This window comes from Mytilus edulis, chromosome 13 (assembly GCF_963676685.1).
Source record: "Mytilus edulis chromosome 13, xbMytEdul2.2, whole genome shotgun sequence".
Lineage (NCBI taxonomy): Eukaryota > Metazoa > Mollusca > Bivalvia > Mytilida > Mytilidae > Mytilus > Mytilus edulis.
This window is the reverse complement of record NC_092356.1, coordinates 29,433,002-29,452,474: the sequence shown is the minus strand read 5'-3', so window position 1 is coordinate 29,452,474 and position 19,473 is coordinate 29,433,002. Positions and strand designations below refer to the sequence as shown.

Here is a 19,473-nt window from a genome sequence, read left to right as displayed (position 1 = left end):
AGATTTTGATGTTCTAAACAAGTAAATAAAAGATATATTTTTAGTAAAAGGTGGGAAATTTTAAATCAATACATATTCATTTGGTACTTTCTGATTCATTTTGGTATCAAACACTTTTAATGTTTGGCAATACTTGTAAAACGGTAATATGGTAGCTTTTCTACATGATTTTCCATAAAATTGATGCTTCCAATGGGGTAATCAATTTGACGAAATCCAGTATTGACATGACCATCATTAAAAAATACACCACAATAGGGTATGAAATGAGTTTTATAATACACCTTATCGCTATTTATTCCATTCCTGATAAGATCTAAAATTACATATCTTTTTCATCCAGTTGACGCTATATTGCACCCTGTTTGAACAATTCACCATGCATGCTACTTTACAATGAGACCTGTTTAAACTATTGTAAATACTTCAAACAAAATATTTTTTACTTCAATTTTAATTTGGAAAAAGTGGATCATATTCTATCAAAATTTCTTAAGGATCGCTTTCTAAAGTTTTTCCTCCCTCAGCTCACTACTGGTGACCTCTATTTTCGGCGGCCTGACCCAAACAGGAAGTTGCATAAATGTCTGTTTTTCCCGGATTGGACTAAATAGTGATAAGGTGTATGGGTACACAATGGTAAATGTTCGGTACGAACTTTTAATTTCGGGAACAAAATGGCAGAGGTGCGAGATTGTTTCTTATCCTACATATATCTTTGTCGAATAAAGACGTTAATTTCTCGAAAATACAGCAATTAATTTCTCGTAAATACAGCAATTACATTACACTTATTTTGAATTTGTTTTTAAAGGAACTATAGTAAAAAGAGTTAAAAACATTCGGTCTTCGTTTGCTATTCCTTATATGTCTTGAAAGACGTTAGTGTTTAAGGGTTTTTCCACATAGTAAAATTAATGATCAGACTTGATAGTGATTTATGCGACCTCGGAACTATATCACTACCACAACTTACTTATTTCTATTACAAACATGCTGTTCTCTTTGATACAATGAATTGATCCGTGTAATGCTAGCTGAAGCCCGCCTACGGGTGCGGGATTTTCTCGCTGATTTTAAGAACCAATGGCAGTCTCAGGCTGTTTCTGCTCTTTGATCGGGTTGTTTTCGTGTTGACTTATTCCACTTTTCCATTTGCAATTTAACCACACATTGTAACCACTGTGAATTGCATAGGTAATAAAGATGGATTACTATAACATTTACTCGAAAATTTTATAAAGCTTCTGACTTATTTCGACTTATGTCGTCTAATCTTTTAATTACCAAACGTGACTTATTCCCGATTGTGACTGTTTTATTGAGTGTAAATTCGCATTACTATAAGACGTGTTACGGTACTTGTCTATCCCAAATTCATGTATTTAGTTTAAATGTTTAATGTTATATTTGTAATTCTCATAGGATTTTGTCAAATGCGTTGACGTCTTTTCTATTATATGTATGTGTTATGGAAAGAAAAAATAATCACCGCCTTCATTTATTAGATTTAATTTTGGTCAACGTAATCTGTACGATAATTTACGTTTGAAGTTGGATTCATAACAAACTGGACATATATATACTATAGTTAATTGCTAATAATAAGTATTGCAATATGCATTGTGTTTAAATGCAATATCAGTATTTAGTTCTATTATAATCTTTAATCAATCCTAATTCTATCTTACTTTTGAGATATAGTTGTTCATATGTGACGTCATTTTTCTGCTGTTTCAGAAATTTCATAAATTCAAATGTGACGTCATTTTTGTGCCTTTTCGCCATCGTATGTGACGTCATTTTTATGATTAACTGCGTTGAGGCCGGGTGTGTCTATTCTGTGTTGGTCTTTACATTAGGTATTCGTGTTTGTTTTCTGTAATGAGTTAATACTTCATCTTCATTATGTATATCTGTTATATTCATTTGATAAAATTTACTGTTTGCAATAGCATTAATTGTTCTAAATTATAAGGATATTTTTATCCCAAGCATAAAAACATAGCCGTATTTGACACAAACTTTTTCAACTTTTGATCTTCAGTGCTGTACAACTTTGTACTTTTTTTTCACTTTCGATCTTTTATATCTGGGCGTCACTGGTAAGTCTTGTGTGGACGAGGCGCGTTTTTGGCGTAATGAATGTAAACCTGATGTTTTTTGTCATCCATTAATCATGTGTTTCTTTGTCTAATACGTTCTCCTATTTATTTGTATTGTAGTCCAGTAATATTATGTTGTCATTTCAATGTTATATTTAACATAGCAATTAAAGTGCGAGGTTTGGCATGCCACAAAACCAGGTTCAACCCTCCATTTTTTCCTTTAAAAATGTCCTGTACCAAGTCAGGAATATGGTCATTGTTATACTATTGTTCGTTTCTGTGTGTGTTACATTTTAAATTTGCGTCGTTTGTTTTCTCTTATTTTTGAGTGTAATTTCACATTGCGATAAGACGTGTCACGGCACTTGTCTATCCCAAATTCATGTATTTGGTTTTGATGTTATATTTGTTATTCTCGTAGGATTTTCGTCTGATGCTTGGTCCGTTTCTGTGTGTGTTACATTTTAGTGTTGTGTCGTTGTTCTCCTCTTATATTTAATGCGTTTCCCTCGGTTTTAGTTTGTTACCCCGATTTTGTTTTTTGTCCATGGATTTATGAGTTTTGAACAGCGGTATACTACTGTTGCCTTTATTTATTTGTCCGGATAATTTTTTACCCGCAAATTTTCTTTATATGCATTATTTGTGACTTGAAAAATGTGTTTTTGTCTCTTATATATCGCTTCTAACGTGTTGATAAAATGCTGGGTCAATTCAAAGCCCCCGGGAAGAACTACTGCTCGATTGTTAATTCAAAGCACGCGTTATATATGTTTTCTCATCTTCATCAAGTAAAGTTGACATTGGATAGTGTTGCTAATATGTCTGTCAAAAGTAGAGCAGAACATCCTGATTCCTCAGGAGCACCTGATTACAATCCAGTATTTTGTGATGTTCGGGTTGATCATTTTTGAAATTAATAGTCATTTTGTTATGGCGAGTTTAAACCCCACGTGTTTTTACATCTTGAATGGCCTTTAACAAAACGATGAATGTGTTTTCAATTCAAATTAATATGTTTCGTTCTTTAAATGTAAATGAACAGGTGCATTTTATAATTTGCCCTATTGTACTTGTTTCTAAATACATGATTATCGCACCTTTAGGATTTACATTCATTGTCCAGTCATCTTTGATGATCCCCTCTTTGGGGTATAGTTGTCACATTGGCAATGTTACAACATCCTATCATTTTTATTTTATATAGGCTATTCTACTTAAGGTGCAAAAAATCATTTATGATAAACAGAATACCCTTCTAGATTTTAATATTGTCATGACGTTACTAATATTTTATACAAATAATACAGACAAATGATGATAAATATTTATTATATAATGCTATTAAATTTGTACAAATATTTGTTAAATAGCAGTAGCAAATCAGACTTGCCCCACACATAATGGCATGAAAAGGCTTTTAACTGATTTCGAAACATTGTTAAATGCATACTCTACCAACTTGTGATAAAATTACATCATCCAATACTTGACTTGCTTTTAAGAATAGAGAAGAAAAATGCAAGTTACACGAGGTTAACTCATCGACAGTTATAACAAGCCTGCTACTGCAATGGTGCATTCGACATAAACAAAGGTTACAAGAAAACTGAGTTACACGAAAAACAATAAAAATATCAGAATAACTGTGTAACACATATCTAAATATATAAACTGCGTTACAAGAGAAATCTCTAAAATAAATTGTGTAACATCTAACTTAAATTTCAATTTTAATATGTGAAAAACATGACAATAACTTTACAGCACATTCCGGAAGTGCAAACTGAATTCTATGAAAACATATGTATAACTGTGCAACACATATAAAAAACTAGGTACTGACCATTCAGTACTCGGATCGATTTTTATTTCAAAAGTGCAAATATAAAATTGTACATTACAAGCTAATAAACTCATCATAGATACAAGGATAACATTTTGTATTTACACCAGACGCGCGTTTCGTCTACAAAAGACTTATCAGTTCACTCGAATCCAAAAATGTTTAAAAGGGCAATTTTATTTAAAAGAAGCAAACTAATTAGATGAAATTCAACAAGCAGAAATTTAAACCATCACATGAAATTTGTATATAAACACTTAAATAACACATTGTAATACGTGTATAGGTATATCTATCTGCACATATATTTGACTTTGCTTAAGTCTTAAAATTTGATACAAAAAAAAAATCAAAATGTATACATAGACTATATGATAGTAGCTGTTATTACAAAAATGGTTCACATCGCAACATTTCCATACATACTTATAAACTTTGATTTTAAAGTACTACAATGCTCTACACATGAGAGAGAACTAACTGTAAAAACAATCTGTTTAATTTTACTATATGATTGATGTATCGTTTTTCGTTTATCTGCGACTAATTATAAGTACAACGTCAGTACTCATTCATACTTAATAGTAATGAACGATTATTTATTTCAAGTGTCATAAATATATCAATGAAAAAAGACAACTTTTGCAGTTAACATAAATCGGAATTACATTTTTTTCAATTCGAATGAGAGCTGTAGTGTCCAGACATCATGCATCTCATGTTGTACATGCATACCAACAATTAACGGTTCTAAAGTTGCATCAAATTATAATTGGAAATAGTTATCAAAGGTACCAGACTTATGGTTTAATACGCCAGACGTGCGTTTCATCTACATAAGACTTATCAGTGACGCTCAGATCAAAACAGTAATAAAGCCAAACAAGTATTAAAATGAAGAGCATTGAGGATACAAAATTCCCAAAAGTTAGGAACATAACAAATCCTGCAAATTGTCAATCTGACATAGTCTACATGATGAGTCTATTAGCTAAAATGTCATAACTCTATTAATTAGAACTCAAACAATTAAAATAAGATCATATATCTCAATTAATAAATCATTAATACTATATTAATAAAAATTTCAAAACAACAAATAAAAGTGATCATGGAATTTAAGCTTTTTATATCATTTCTAATGTATAACGTTATTTTGAATGTAATTATGTAGAATTGAATAAAGTATCCGATATTTTGTTCTACTTTGTCTTGCAAAAATATAGCAGACTAATAGATTGATGGCCTTAAAACTACCATTTTATCAAAGACAACATTCTAATGTTATTTATATATATGTATATGCGACATGTCATGATAGGTTTTGATTTTTAAACCCAGATAAAAAAAAAAACATCAAATAACATAACCGGAATCACAGTGTCATAATAATTATGCAGGTTCATGTTTAATATGTAAAACTCATTAATATATAAAATTGGAATTGATATTCAGCGACGAATTTTGATATTCAAAGACAATTGAAACCAGATTCAAAAACGCTCAATGGATCAGCTTTATAACGCAACAATAACTTAACAATTGCGGTCCATTGTATTGGAAGAGCCAGTTGGTCTTGGTACAAGATTGGATCGTCATCCAGATAAGCATTTTTAACCAAATAGTTATAAAACAGCTCAACGTGTACACTTTTAGAAGCCAGAAACAGAGGTGATATTAAATCATTATCAAGAATGTTTGGATCTGCGTGATTTTCTAACAATATTTTAACCATTTCCACATCTCCATTTTCTGAAGCTATATGCAAACATGTTTTTCCTTCAAAGTTGGGAATATTTGGATTCCCATTTAATTGCAGCAGTTTTTGAACAGTTTCATAAAAAGATTGACGTGTAGCAAGATTGACCGCAGGCTCTGTGTAACCATCGTAATGATTCGGATTCGCTCCATGAATCACTAACATATATACAACTTCCGAAAATCCGTTCAAAGATGCCCGTTGCAATGGACAAACATTATGTTTGTTACACAAATTTGGATCGGCCTTAAATTTTAAAAGCAATTTTACAATTTCGACGCGACCTTTTTCAGCTGCAGAAAATATTGGAGTTTCATTGAAACCAGTTCCTAAACAGGGATTAGCTTTGTAAATCAACAACAATTTAACTACATTAGTGAAACCATTTATTGACGCAATGTAAAGTGGAGTCATATTGAATGCTGAATCGGGTTTACTTAGGGGTCCATTAAAAGCTAAAATACAAAGGATACTCATACCCATTGCATGCTCTGCACAAACGTTTTCATAAGAGTTTGCAAACTCCAAAAGAATTGCACGTTTCTGATGATTTTTGTCTTTTTGAGATATATTGATTAATATGTGAATATTTCTAAACGCAAAAACCCGATTGATCTTTCCTTCCAACTGCGTACACACATTAGGATTGCATCCCGTTTCCAACAAAAGTTCTGCTGATAAAATGCTGTTTCTCATACAAGCAACAAAAAGGGGCGATTCATTATATACAGATGAAATATTGGGATCACATTTAAAATCCAGCAATAATTGAACAACCTCCACATTGTCAAAGTAACATGCAGCATGTAACGGTGTATTGTTGTGTTTACTATTAATATTAACATCACACTTATTTTCTAGTAAAAATTTAACTATCTCTTTTTGACCAACAAATGATGCAAAGAAGAGTGGTGTTTGGTCATAAACATTACGAATGTCTATGTTACACTTTGAGTTTACCAATAATTTAACAATTTCAATGTTTTCATTCAGACATGCCATGTGGAGCGGAGATATTTGTCTGTTGTTACATAGATCAGGATTAGCACCTTTATTCAGCAACAAATCGGCAGTATCAGTATGGTTACTATCTGTTGCCAGAAAGAGAGGTGATCGACCAGTTTCGTCGCGAACATTTACACTTAACCCAATTTCAATCAATGAGTGTACGAGATAATTGAATCCCTGATTTGCAACAGTAAGCAATGGTGAAGATTCTTTATCTGATAAGAATAAAATAATTTTCTGCAACTCCTTGTTCTTTTTCAGGTTTGCAATTATTTTCTGTTGATAAGATAAATATTTCATCTGACTATTTATAAAAACGTTAGCTATATGACCATTACGAATATCATTTGAAATTCTGTCAAAATATGCGTCTTCTTTACCCACAGCAACAATAACGATACCGTCAGAAGTTTTTGCATGGAGTGACGATAACTGGAATCGATCACGTATTAAATCGGTATGTGCGACTTCGAGACAGAGATCAAAATACCTGTCTCCGCAGAAAAAAAACAAGATGTCAAAAATTTTGTCGTGTATAGTGGTATAAGAATTTGCACATTTTTTTACAAAACTATTGATTAGCTTATTTAATTGTAATTTGACAACATTTATTGACAAAACGGACGAAATAATAAAATGATCAGATAAATTTAGTAAAATATTCCTTATTTCTGCCCTCTGATTGAAAATGTTTTCATCTATGCAGTTATTGTAGATAACAAATAAAAATAGTGTTGCAAAAGTTGTTTGATCAGTTTCGTTCATTAGAGATTCTAGCTCTACATTTATTGCTTCCATAGGATCTGTAAAATATTTTTCTACATCACTGGACTCTTTTGATGAGTACAATTGACATAATAATGGAAAGAAGTCATATTTCATTACTATGTTTGATCTCATTAACAAGTCAACGTCATTTCTTAATAGGTAAACCTCTGCAATGAGAGATCTTTCTTTCTGAGACAAAGCATTATTTCCAGATGTTATGTCAAAATGAACTTCAGACAGAAATCTAACTTTAGAAAATAATCTATCTTTAAAAATATAATTTCTGCATGAGCTTAATATTTTCACGTTTTTGCTGCTGCTTAGAATGACTTGGATCGCATTTGATAGTGTACACCAATTGTCCAGCATTTGAAGGTTTATTGCATATTTACCACATATATCATCATAAACAAATACTTGTTTGCACTCTGGATTATAGTACTGTATAATTTCACCTGGAAAATTAACTGGAACGATAACATAATCCTCTTGATCGCGTAGCTGCAGAGCAGCATGGTGGATCGCTGTCGATTTTCCACATCCTGGCGGACCAATAACTGTCAAAACTTGTTCGTCGTGGAGAATTTCTAATACACCTTGGAAAGCTTTAGTTGAAACAACCTTTTCATCAATACGGAACCATTCTTCTACTAGACTGTTATGTACAACTGCACCCATGTAAAACAATATTAAAATAGATTAATTTAGTAATCATTTATAACTTGATATTATGAATTATCTGTATTTCATTTTCTCGGTTAAAAGACTGTATTACCTATGTATTTGTAAGATAGAAATGTGACTACTAATTTATTGTTCAACAATAATTGTTTAAAAGATGTCATAAATGTGTACATATATTCGGTTCTTGGTACAGTCTTACTTTTCTTCTCTGAGAAGTTTCTGTTTGTTATCTTCATTTGTATCATTGGTTCATGACATTTGAAAGTGGTGCTTTAATTGTTGCATGTTGCAATTACAAAGCATACCTGTTGCTCCTTTTGGTATATTTTCACTTCTCATATTTCTAATTTCTATCAAAATCTCCCTGTCATGACTATCAAGACTACAGACTTTCAAATCAGCACACCGTTGCATGTAATTGTGTCCTCCAAAGAGAGTAATAGCCTATAATATATAAGTATTTCGTCCTTTGGAAAATTTGTAAGTTAACATAATACAGAAAATGCGATTACCTGAAAAATTAAAAAAAATCCCTTTGAATTCCCTTCTCAATTGTTATGTAGTTAAACCGATTGCTTAACTTAACACATATTCACTGCAGATAAAGCCTTAAAACTCTAGTAGTAACATTTGACATTAAAGAAAAAACATGCATTGTTAGTGTCAACTCATACTTAAAAAGTATAATCACAAAAATACTGAACATCGAAGAAAGTTCAAAAAGGATAGTTGCTAATCAAATGGCAAAATTAAAAACCCAAAACATCAAAGGAATGAATAAAAACTATCATATTCCTGACGTGGTACAGGCATTTTCATATGTAGAAAACGGTGGATAAAACCTGACTAAAGCTAGCAAAACATCTCATTTTATGACAGTTGCATAATAGTCTTTTATATATAAAATGACAAAACTTTCATTTGTTGTAACTTAATGCTTAGAAGTCAAACTAACCTGACTAGCTTCTTCCCAAAATTGATGAAATTGTTTTTCTGTCAATGTTCCACTATCATTATGAGCAATTTCATTTCGGTAAAATTTAATCCTTGACATAGCTGCCCCTTCAGTTGTATCAGTAGATACTGGAAGGTTGTCTCGGATATTCATTTTAGCCAGATTCCTGAGTAGGCATATCATAAGAGTTACATCAAAAGTAGACGAGTCGGCTGTACCTGAAAGTATATTATTATTTATGCGTGTCTTTTATCAGCTTGAAGCTAGGTAAACAATGGTCCCGTTTATGACACCTTTTAGTAACTTGAGGTATATAAGATATGTTTGTCAATCAATGTTTGTCCCTTATGTTTTTATACATTCTAAAAACCCATGATTGAATACTAAGTATATCTAGTTTATAATCAAACCTTAAAAATAGTTAGTGAGATGGTTTATATTGTTCTTGTTCCTTTGTCTAAAATTATCAATTTCAAGCATATATGTCATTTGTTGAACAGACACACAATTTCTTTTAGGGGCCAAATGAGGACCTTCTCCGGGTGCAGTTTTTTCTCGCTGTGGTGAAAACCTTTTGGTGGCATTCGGCTGTTATCTGCTCTTTTGTCCGGTTGTTTCTGCATTGACATATTCCCCATTTCCATTCACAATTTTATGGCAATAAATAAAACATCAATATCCGTTTATTCAGTACACTTAATCGGTTTGTCTCCATTAGATTCATCAGCCGCATCTAATCAAACAGTATGCAGATCAAATTAATATTAAGGTAAAGTGAATCGTATAAAGAAACAATCGCCACAAACAAATTTGATTTGAAAAGTCTGGGAGTATAGAAAATGAACAGTAAAATATTTACTTTTCATAAATTAGCAAAATACATAGTATCGATTTTCATTACATGTATCGACGTAAATAACAGATGAAGTATAAAGTACTGAATATATCAATAGAACTAGTATTGACAAAATTATTAGCCTCAAAAGTGGGAATTTCGTCGAGCAACGGAATAAGTGGAAACCCTGCCATTTTCGTTACTTGATACAAATATTTCATAGCTAGCCAAACCTCCCGTTTGTATGAAAACATTTTACAGTTTTGTTATGTTGGGGGAAATGTGTGAGCAATCCAAACACACATAATTTGTTAGTTAGACAAAACGAAGATCTAGCAGTCAGAACTTTATAAATATACACATATAGCTTCTCAAAAAACATATAACGAGGACAATTTACATACCTGCAGGCAAAGCAAAAGCATTTCCCAACCCAATCTCCAATTGAATATTTTAATCGAGCTCCCATTTAAAGCCAGAAGTCATGTTTAGTGTAAGATATAGATCGAAAAAATCTTATCTATGTATGTGTTAAATGCTTTTTTCATGATCGAAACTGTTTTGAAATAATTTGGAAAAAAACTGTTTTTGCTGTCGTATGATTTGTTACATGTTTTATGACCAATCATACTTATAACAAACTGAAAGTTCAGTTCCGTAACTAATCAAATATTTACCCGAGTTTGGAAAAAGTAGGTTCCATTGTTTTTGATTGATTATCCTTTTCTGCGTCAGTCCCTGGATTTTCGCTCTCTTTTGATTAAGAAACGTCTGCAATCCTGATGGACAAAATTCCTTATCAAACTTTACTCTGACAGCTGTAGGTGCTACTTTGAGCAACAAATTTGCAATACGTAGATAATAGGTCTCTTCTTCACTTATTGAAGTTGCCATTTCTGAAAGAAAGAAAAAAGACCTCCCTCGAGTTGTTTAATAAAATCATCATAAACAAACGATTTATCATCCAAATATCTGGTACATTTATCATTAATAGAACTATAAAGACAAGCAAATGATCACTCATATGTGACTTTTTTTAAATACTGAAATCAAGGTTTACAATTTGCTTATTTAGAAATATTTCGAATGGTTTATGTAATGTTATAAAATCCAGTTTATCAAATATGTTTGAAAAATATTTGTCCCGTATGTTCACATGTTCAATTGCCAATGGATAATCCTAATCTCCAATATACCATCCAATCAAATGTTAGTTTAATGTATACGGATTAAACTCCGCCTGAAAGAAAGCAAACTTATCACAATCTTAATCTACAAGCATTAAGAAATTATATCTCCTTTATCAAATAGGAACAAACATTGATTTTACCACCCTGACCAAAATGTTTACCTGCATCTTCCTGTATAATTGATTTTCTAGGGACCCCGAATTTTATGACTCTATCATCGTTATGAATGCATTTGGTTTTTTCAGTTGATTTAAATCTGGATCTATGCTTTTGTGTTATAAAATTGTACTTTTCTAACAATGTTTGGAGCTTAAAATTCCCTTGTATTTTGTTTCGTGTTTATTTCCAGAAACAAAGTTCTGTATGTGTAATAAAGGGACTAGTCCTTGTTTTTTCTTTGATTTCTAACTTGTTTCTTGAAGTAAAGTATTGAATATTTGTGTTGTCTGTTTATTTTTAGCTCACCTGGCCCATAGGGCCAAGTGAGCATTTCTCATCACTTGGCGTCCGTCGTCCATCGTCCGTCGTCCGTTGTCCGTCGTCCGTCGTCCGTCGTCTGTCGTCGTCCGTCGTCCGGCGTCGTTAAGTTTTACAAAAATATTTTCCTCTGAAACTACTGGGCCAAATTTAACCATATTTGACCACTATCATCATTAGGGTATCTAGTTTAAAAAATGTGTTCGGTGACCCGGCCAACCAACCAAGATGGCCGCCATGGCTAAAAATAGAACATAGGGGGTAAAATGAAGATTTTGGCTTATAACTCTGAAAGCAAAGCATTTAGAGCAAATCTTAAAAGGGAGTCAATTGTTTATCAAGTCAAGATCTATCTACCCTGAAATTTTCAGATGAATCGGACAGTTGGTTGTTGGGTTGCTGCCCCTGAATTTGCAATTTTAAGGAAATTTTGCCATTTTTTGGTTATTATCTTGAGTATTATTATAGATAGAGATAAACTGTAAACAGCAATAATGTTCAGCAAAGTAAGATCTACAAAAAAGTAAACTTTCCAAAATTGTCAATTGACCACTTAAGGAGTTATTGCCCTTTATAGTCATTTTTTAACAATTTTTTAACAATTTTTGTTATCGTTTACAAAAAACTTCTCCTCTAAAACTAGTAAGACAAATTTAACCAAACTTGTCACCAATCATCATTGGGGTATCTAGTTTAAAAAATGTGTTCGGTGACCCTGCCAACCAACCAAGATTGCCGCCATGGCTAAAAATAGAACATAAGGGTAAAAGAAGATTTTGGCTTATAACTCTGAAACTTAAGCATTACTAGCAACTCTTTCAAGTAGTCATATTGTTTATCAAGTCAAGATCTATCTGCCCTGAAATTTTCAGACGAATCAGACAACTGGTTGTTGTGTTGCTGCCCCTGAAATGGCAATTTTAAGGAAATTTTGCCATTTTTGGGTTATTATCTTGAATATTATTATAGATAGAGATAAACTGTAAACAGCAATAAAGTTCAACAAAGTAAGATTTACAAATAAGTTAACATGACCGAAATAGTCAATTGACCCCCTAAGGAGTTAATGTCCTTTATAGTCAATTTTTAACAATTTTCATAAAATTTGTAAATTTTATTAACATTTTCCTCTGAAGCTACTGGGCCAAGTTCATTATAGATAGAGATAATTGTAAGCAGCAAAACTGCTTAGTAAAGTAAGATGTACAAACACATCACCATCACCAAATCACAATTTTGTCATTAATCCATCTGCTTCCTTTATTTAATATTCACATAGACCAAGGTGAGCGACACAGGCTCTTTAGAGCCTCTAGTTGTTTTATGGGTTTGAATGTCCGTTTGGTATCTTTTCTTCTCTTATGTGCCAGGACCTCGTACACGATGTTATCAAAACAATTAGAGCATACTTTCAACCATCCAACAAATCATTTTTGAAAAAGGCGAATATGTCTGAATTAACAATTGTTTGCTTTTACAATGGTTTAATAACTTTTTTATAGTTAATAAAGCTATTAATACACCTATTCAATCAAATTTAAATTCCTACTTTTGAGATGATCCCTAATTTAAATGTCTTAAATTTACGCTCGACTTGTCACTATCAATTTCAAACGGTAAACATTTATTCAACATAACTTCACGAAATCAGATAGATTTTACAGTCATTATTATACAACACTTGAAGTCTTCATGTGAACACATAGCATTTTCTGTGTTTAACATCACGATATGTTATATCTATTACTACAGCATTTAAATCAAACATTTGGGATAGTCTGTACATTTTTTTTAACTATTTGACCCAGTTTACTCAATATCCAAAATATAAATCATAAACTATCCACCGATTTCCTATATGAAAGTAACTGCTTATACTTGTTCCTGGTTCGATTTTCGAAAATATCGAAAATAACATATCGTTTTCAATAAAAACAAGATTTTTCAAGTGTTATCTACCTTACCTCAACAAAACAGGGTTTCCTCTAACTCACGGTCACATTACATTGTAATGTAAAAGTGAATATTCTACAGCCCACAGTAGTCACGTTCAAGGTCGTATTAATTCTGGCGATCAATCAATTTACCTATGTTTGTATTATACCGACGGACTTTAAAAATGGAACATACATAACACATACACATTTATATTTTAATGGGTTATTTTTGGAACAAATATTATATACCCTTTAATCCGTAAGGAACAAATGCTGTAATATTTGTTCCAATTGAAATTATATTCCAGAATAAGACTTGCAATTAGAACTTATATTAGAAAGGACCTTATATTCCTATCACAGCATATTATAATGTTCGCTATATACTAATTCCCACTGTTGATTCCTTCAGCTTGATGAGTCATACTTATTGATTTTCCGTATAGAGCACCTAGTGCACTACTAGCTACCTTGGCCAATTCCCAAATGATGTTATTCATATTTAAATGTTCATTCAGCCAAAGGTCCAGGTACTTGTATGAATCAAAGTTTTTAAATTTGGCATTTTAGATAGTATAATATAATAATGTATGCATAAGTATTACATTAAAATTGATTTTGTGTTAATTTTTTTTTCTCTCATAAAAGACATTTCTTCTCGACCTTTAAACAATATTGAGAATATCAAAATACATTTCATTTAATTCTCGACTTATTTTCAGAATTAGAGAAGTGCGTTACATGTAGGATGTTATAAGAAAGCTTTGTTTTACATCTTAAAACATGTCTCAGACACGCCTTCATACCATTCTGAATAATTTCTCCGGAGACATATCAAACTAGGGAGCGTCTCTGGTGCTCCGGAAGTGTATCCAGATCAGGCTCTACATGTGGCACCCTTTGTGTTGTTAATGGTAGTACAAACCCGGTTACAATTTAAAGTTAATACATATCTCAATTGATACATTAGACATCTTGACTTTCACACCTTACGGACTTCAATATCGGGGATATGCTTCTTACGCTAAAACTTTTGTGGCAGAGTTATGAGAACAAACGATTGAAATCGATACTGTTCAAATATTAAATACACTATTACAAATTATGTGAACGATGTGATATGTCTGTGACTCAACTCACCAGCGACCGACATATTTTTTTCAGTCTTAGATCTTTATAGATACAGTGTAACTTGTATAATTCGACACACTAGGTGACCTGAAAAAAATGTCGGATACACCAGGGTGTCGAAATACTCAGGTTTTTTTTCTGCAAAGATAGGTATATTTTGGCTCCATGAAAATGTGTCGGTTAAAGTAGGATGTTAAAATACTCAGGTGTCGGATTAAGCAGGTTACACTGAACCATAATTTGAAAACAACACTTTTAATAATTTCTTGCGTCCGAAACGCTTTTCTGGATTTACCTTCATCAGGAACGCTCAAAGCCAAACATTTGAAATCCGAATATGTATAAGTACCAAAACCGTTGAAGAGGTATATACCTAATATAAATAGCCGAATTTATCTAAAGCCAACGTTGCCTGAGGGAGTTGAAACCTTAGTTTCGAAATAATTTTAAAATTTATAAACGGACAATTTTAGTAAAGTTTGTTAAATCATGTTAGTACCGAAGTACTGGTTACTGAGCTGATGATACCATCGGAAACTGAAAGTCCATCAGCAGAGGTATCGACCCAGTGATGTTAAAAATTGAAAACAACACGTTTTACAGTTTCTTGCGTCCGAAACGCTTTTCTGGATTTACCTTCATCAGGAACGCTCAAAGCCAAACAATTGAAATCCGAAATCCGTATAAGTACCGCAACCGTTGAAGAGCTATATGTCAAAAATACCTAATATAAATAGCCAAATTCTTCTAAAGCCAACTTTGACTGAGGGAGTTGAAACCTTAGTTTCTAATTAATTTTAAAATTTATAAACAGACACTTTTAATAAAGTTTATTAAACCTTGTCAGTACCGAAGTTCTGACTACTGAGCTGATGATACCCTCGGGGACTGATAGTCCACCAGCAGAGGTTTCGACCTAGTGATGTTAAAAATTGAAAACAACATTAACCTGTACGCGTACGTTTATCGATTGTGACTTATTTCCAACTGTTTCAATCTATCAAGAATGATTACCTGAGTTTTTGTTATTGAACTTCATTTGTCTACTTCATTGAATAGTGAAAGGAGTAGGTCCAGTAAGACCTCTTCTTGGCCTCAAAATATAGCAGTTTTACAAAATTGTTAAAATGTTATCTGTTAACTATTTATTGGATAGTAGAATACTTCCGTTACATAAATATGGGCTGTTTGTGATAATAAAAAGCACATATCTCAGGTACTACCATCAATAAGTCATGCTAAATTACTAAAATATTTACAACTTTAGCATTTCTAAAAGTAAATTTTAACGGATGAACCAGGGGTATGTCAAAGAACGTCTCGTCCATTTTCTTAAAAAGTTCATCGGAAGGTACCAAGACCTTGTTGTTAATATTCCGTATCAACTTTACATCTAATACATGATGGTCTTGATGTATAGATTCTGCGTACTGACGTTGTAATAACGTGTTATGTTGTTCTTTTATATGTCTTTGTTCTATCATAAATATTACTTTTACTGTTTGGTCGGTTTTCTGTGATATCCATTTGACGTGGTTCGGTACTTTAATCTTTCAATTTTGCTGATGTGTTTTGTTTGTGTGACTTTTTGTGTTTCTTTGGTACATATGACGTGGCTCTGTACTTTTAAATATCCCGCCATTATGATACTGTTATATTATAATGCCATTATATTATTGTTCTATATTATTTTGAAAATCCTTTGAACAACAAAATTGTTTTACTCGCGTAGTGGAATTAACCATATGTGGATTTTTTTTAAATAATAATTTTAAATCTCGGCCTTTTTTCTGAAATAAGTTCTAACAAAACTTTTGATTTTTCAACCCTGTGTACCACCATTCCCCATGTGAAATTATATTTTCAAAAATACATTGAACGACAAAATTATTTTATATTATTTCCTGTGTGACGTTAGCATTCTGACGTCAAACACGCGACTCTACACTAGAGTTGATGTGAATGCAGTCACATGACTTCAAATATTTCAATCCTTTATTGGTTGATATAAAATACATATATAACTAAGCAATGTATGCGGTTGTTAAATTATAGATGCTTTTTGTGCTTTTTTGTTAGATATTTGTTTGTTTTTGTTCTAATTGAGATTGGGAGACAGCTTTGACTGCTGTATTCCTATTTTATTGACAAATTTATGTACTATGTCTGTTTTGTCAATCATCGTTGTAGATGAATATGATAGTATTTGATGCGACTGTCACACAAATGAGAGGTTTAGCGCTATAAAACCATGTTCAATCGACCGTTTTCTACAATGGAAAATGCCTGTACTAAATCAGGAGTATGACAGTTGTTGTCCATTCGTTTGATGTGTTTAATCATTTTATTAGGGACTTTCCGTTTTGATTTTTTTTTCTCAGAGTTAAGTATTTTTGTGATTTTACTTTTTACTTATTAGTTACTTTCCCGAACAATATCAGATTCCAATCGTGTGATGGGAGTTGTTCAATCATTAAATTCCCTACAAGTTTCAAAGTCATTTATTTTAGGTAAGATATTAAAACAGTAGGATTTCTGAATCAATGTTCTTGCCTCGGGTTGTCATGTTTTTCATTAAATGGAACCAAATAAGCATAATTGATATAAAAGACGACATTCCATACCTAATAACAATTTTCCTTATGTCAACCATAACCCATCTTCTTATTTCATATTAAGACAATTAATCTCATGATTAAAAAAGTTGTAAACGGGTTTTCCGACATAGTAAAACAAATGCCAAGTATAGAAAGTGATTTAGGCGGCTGCAGCTGACAAATACATTCACCGGAACTATATAACTGCCAAAACTTACAAATGTCATCATGAACATGCTATTAACTGTTTCTAATACATTGTAATTGAACCTTTTAATGCCACTACAAATTGTAACCACTGTGAAACAATTGTAGGGTTGTCGCCTTGTGGTCCTTTATACGATTTTGAATCATATGGAAATGGATGACCATATTGTATTATCAGATATATATCATGTTATTGATAATGATGATTGCTTTTATATCTAGTGGAATATATTACAAGCATGTCTGGCCGAAAACATTTTTTGCATAAGTAATTATAAATCATATAAGAAAAGAGAAAACTTAATATAATTGATCTATTTGTACGTTTTTCAATTTCTAACCTTATGACCTTTTTCCAAATGAATCGTTATCCATAAAATGCTGTCTTTTTGTTGTTATTCATTTATATCATGTGTGCCGAGTTGATGAAATACAGAGGTAACTGCAAGTCCCAGGGTGGAACGACTGGTAATAAGTCAATTCTAAGCACACGCGTAGGGTTCCTTCTTAATATACATTAAGTGTATTTTCTCATCTTCGTCAAGTAAGTTGCCATTTGACATTGTTGATAATTTTTCTGTCAAAAATGGAGCAAGGAATTCTGACTCTTCTGGAACACATGATTACTGTGTGGGGTTAGGATTACTCAACATTGAAATGAATAGTAATGTTGTTGTAGAGAGTTGCATTTAAACTTCCGAGTATTTTTACATTTAATGTAAATTATTTAAATCAAAACAAGGCGATAAACTATGGATTTACTCCTAACACAGTGATGACTGCTGTATCAGTATTTTGACTTATGTCTGCTTTGTTCACGCATCGTTGTAAATATAACGGAATTTGATGAGACTGTCATATAAGTGAGAGATTTACGCTATAAAACCAGGTTTAATCCACCATTCTCTGCATTTGAAAATGTCTGTACAATATCAGGAATATGACAGTTGTTGTCCATTCGTTTGGTGTGTTTTGTTATTTGATTTTTCCATTTGAGTAGGGACTTTACGATTGAATTTTCCTCGGAGTTTTTTGTGATTTTACTTTTGAATTTGTTCATATTGTTTTATTATTTAATAATTTGTCATATGGTATTTGGTTGCAAACGGATGTCAATCTAACCTTCAGGTTTAACATTCATTGTCCTGTTATCTTATGTGGATAGATGTCGCAAAGGCAATTTTACAACATCTTGTTATTTTTGTAAGACACGCTATTTTACTTAAAGTGCAGATCATTTGTAAGTAACAAAATAAGGTTTTACATTTTAATATTGTCATGAAGTTACTTATATATCATATGCATAATACAGACAAATAATGATTAATATATATTATTTAATGTTATAGAAATCGTACAAGTCTTTTTGAATAGCTATTTCAAATCAAACTTGTCCTACAAATCATTGCATGACATTTACAGTCATCGTTTTATGCCAACTAAAGCAATATGACGTAAAATATAGTTTCGTACAAGACGTTTGTTTGAAAAATATAGCATACAGAACAAAAAGAAAGTTATACGGAGTTAACTGTTCAACGATAAAAGTGCATTTCTTATCCCAAAGTAAACAATCTGTAGATAGATATAGGAAGATGTGGTATGAGTGCCAGTGAGACAACTCTCCATCCAAACAACAATTTTTTAAAAGTAAACCATTATAGGTCGATGTACGGCCTTAACACGGAGCCTTGGCTCACATCGAACAACAAGCTATAAAGGGCTCCACAATTACAAGTGTTAAACCATTCAAACGGTAAAACTAACGGTCTAATCTATATAAAAAAAACGAGAAACGAGAAACACGTATAAATTACATAAACAAACGACAACTACTGTACATCAGATTCCTGACTTAGGACAGGTGCAAACATTTGCAGCGGGATTAAAAGTTTTAATGGTACCAAACCGTCTCCCTTTTTCTGAAACAATAGTATAACATCACAACATAGAAAAACACACGATAAAATA

The 19,473-nt window shown here is 32.1% G+C and overlaps 1 protein-coding gene across 1 annotated transcript; it reads right to left on the bottom strand.

Moving 5' to 3' along the window:
* Positions 1-5,296: 5,296 nt before the first annotated feature.
* LOC139500841 (uncharacterized) lies at positions 5,297-13,784 on the bottom strand. The gene is made up of 5 exons (XM_071289715.1): positions 13,595-13,784; positions 10,641-10,859; positions 9,129-9,346; positions 8,479-8,617; positions 5,297-8,157 (listed from the first exon to the last, which is right to left on the bottom strand). Exons 2-5 carry the CDS (start codon positions 10,855-10,857, stop codon positions 5,426-5,428), a joined length of 3,306 nt encoding a protein of 1,101 aa, XP_071145816.1. The 5' UTR covers positions 10,858-10,859; positions 13,595-13,784; the 3' UTR covers positions 5,297-5,425.
* Between the last annotated feature and the right edge of the window lie 5,689 nt (positions 13,785-19,473).

What these genes read in the sequence shown, in the direction of transcription:
- LOC139500841 (XM_071289715.1), bottom strand. Translation starts at nt 10,857, where the DNA reads ATGGCAACTTCAATAAGTGAAGAAGAGACCTATTATCTACGTATTGCA. An exon ending in CCTACTTTTTCCAAACTCGG is followed by an intron (nt 9,347 to 10,640) that starts GTAAATATTTGA and finishes ATATACTTTCAG; the next exon opens with GTACAGCCGACTCGTCTACT. An exon ending in TTTGGGAAGAAGCTAGTCAG is followed by an intron (nt 8,618 to 9,128) that starts GTTAGTTTGACT and finishes TATATATTATAG; the next exon opens with GCTATTACTCTCTTTGGAGG.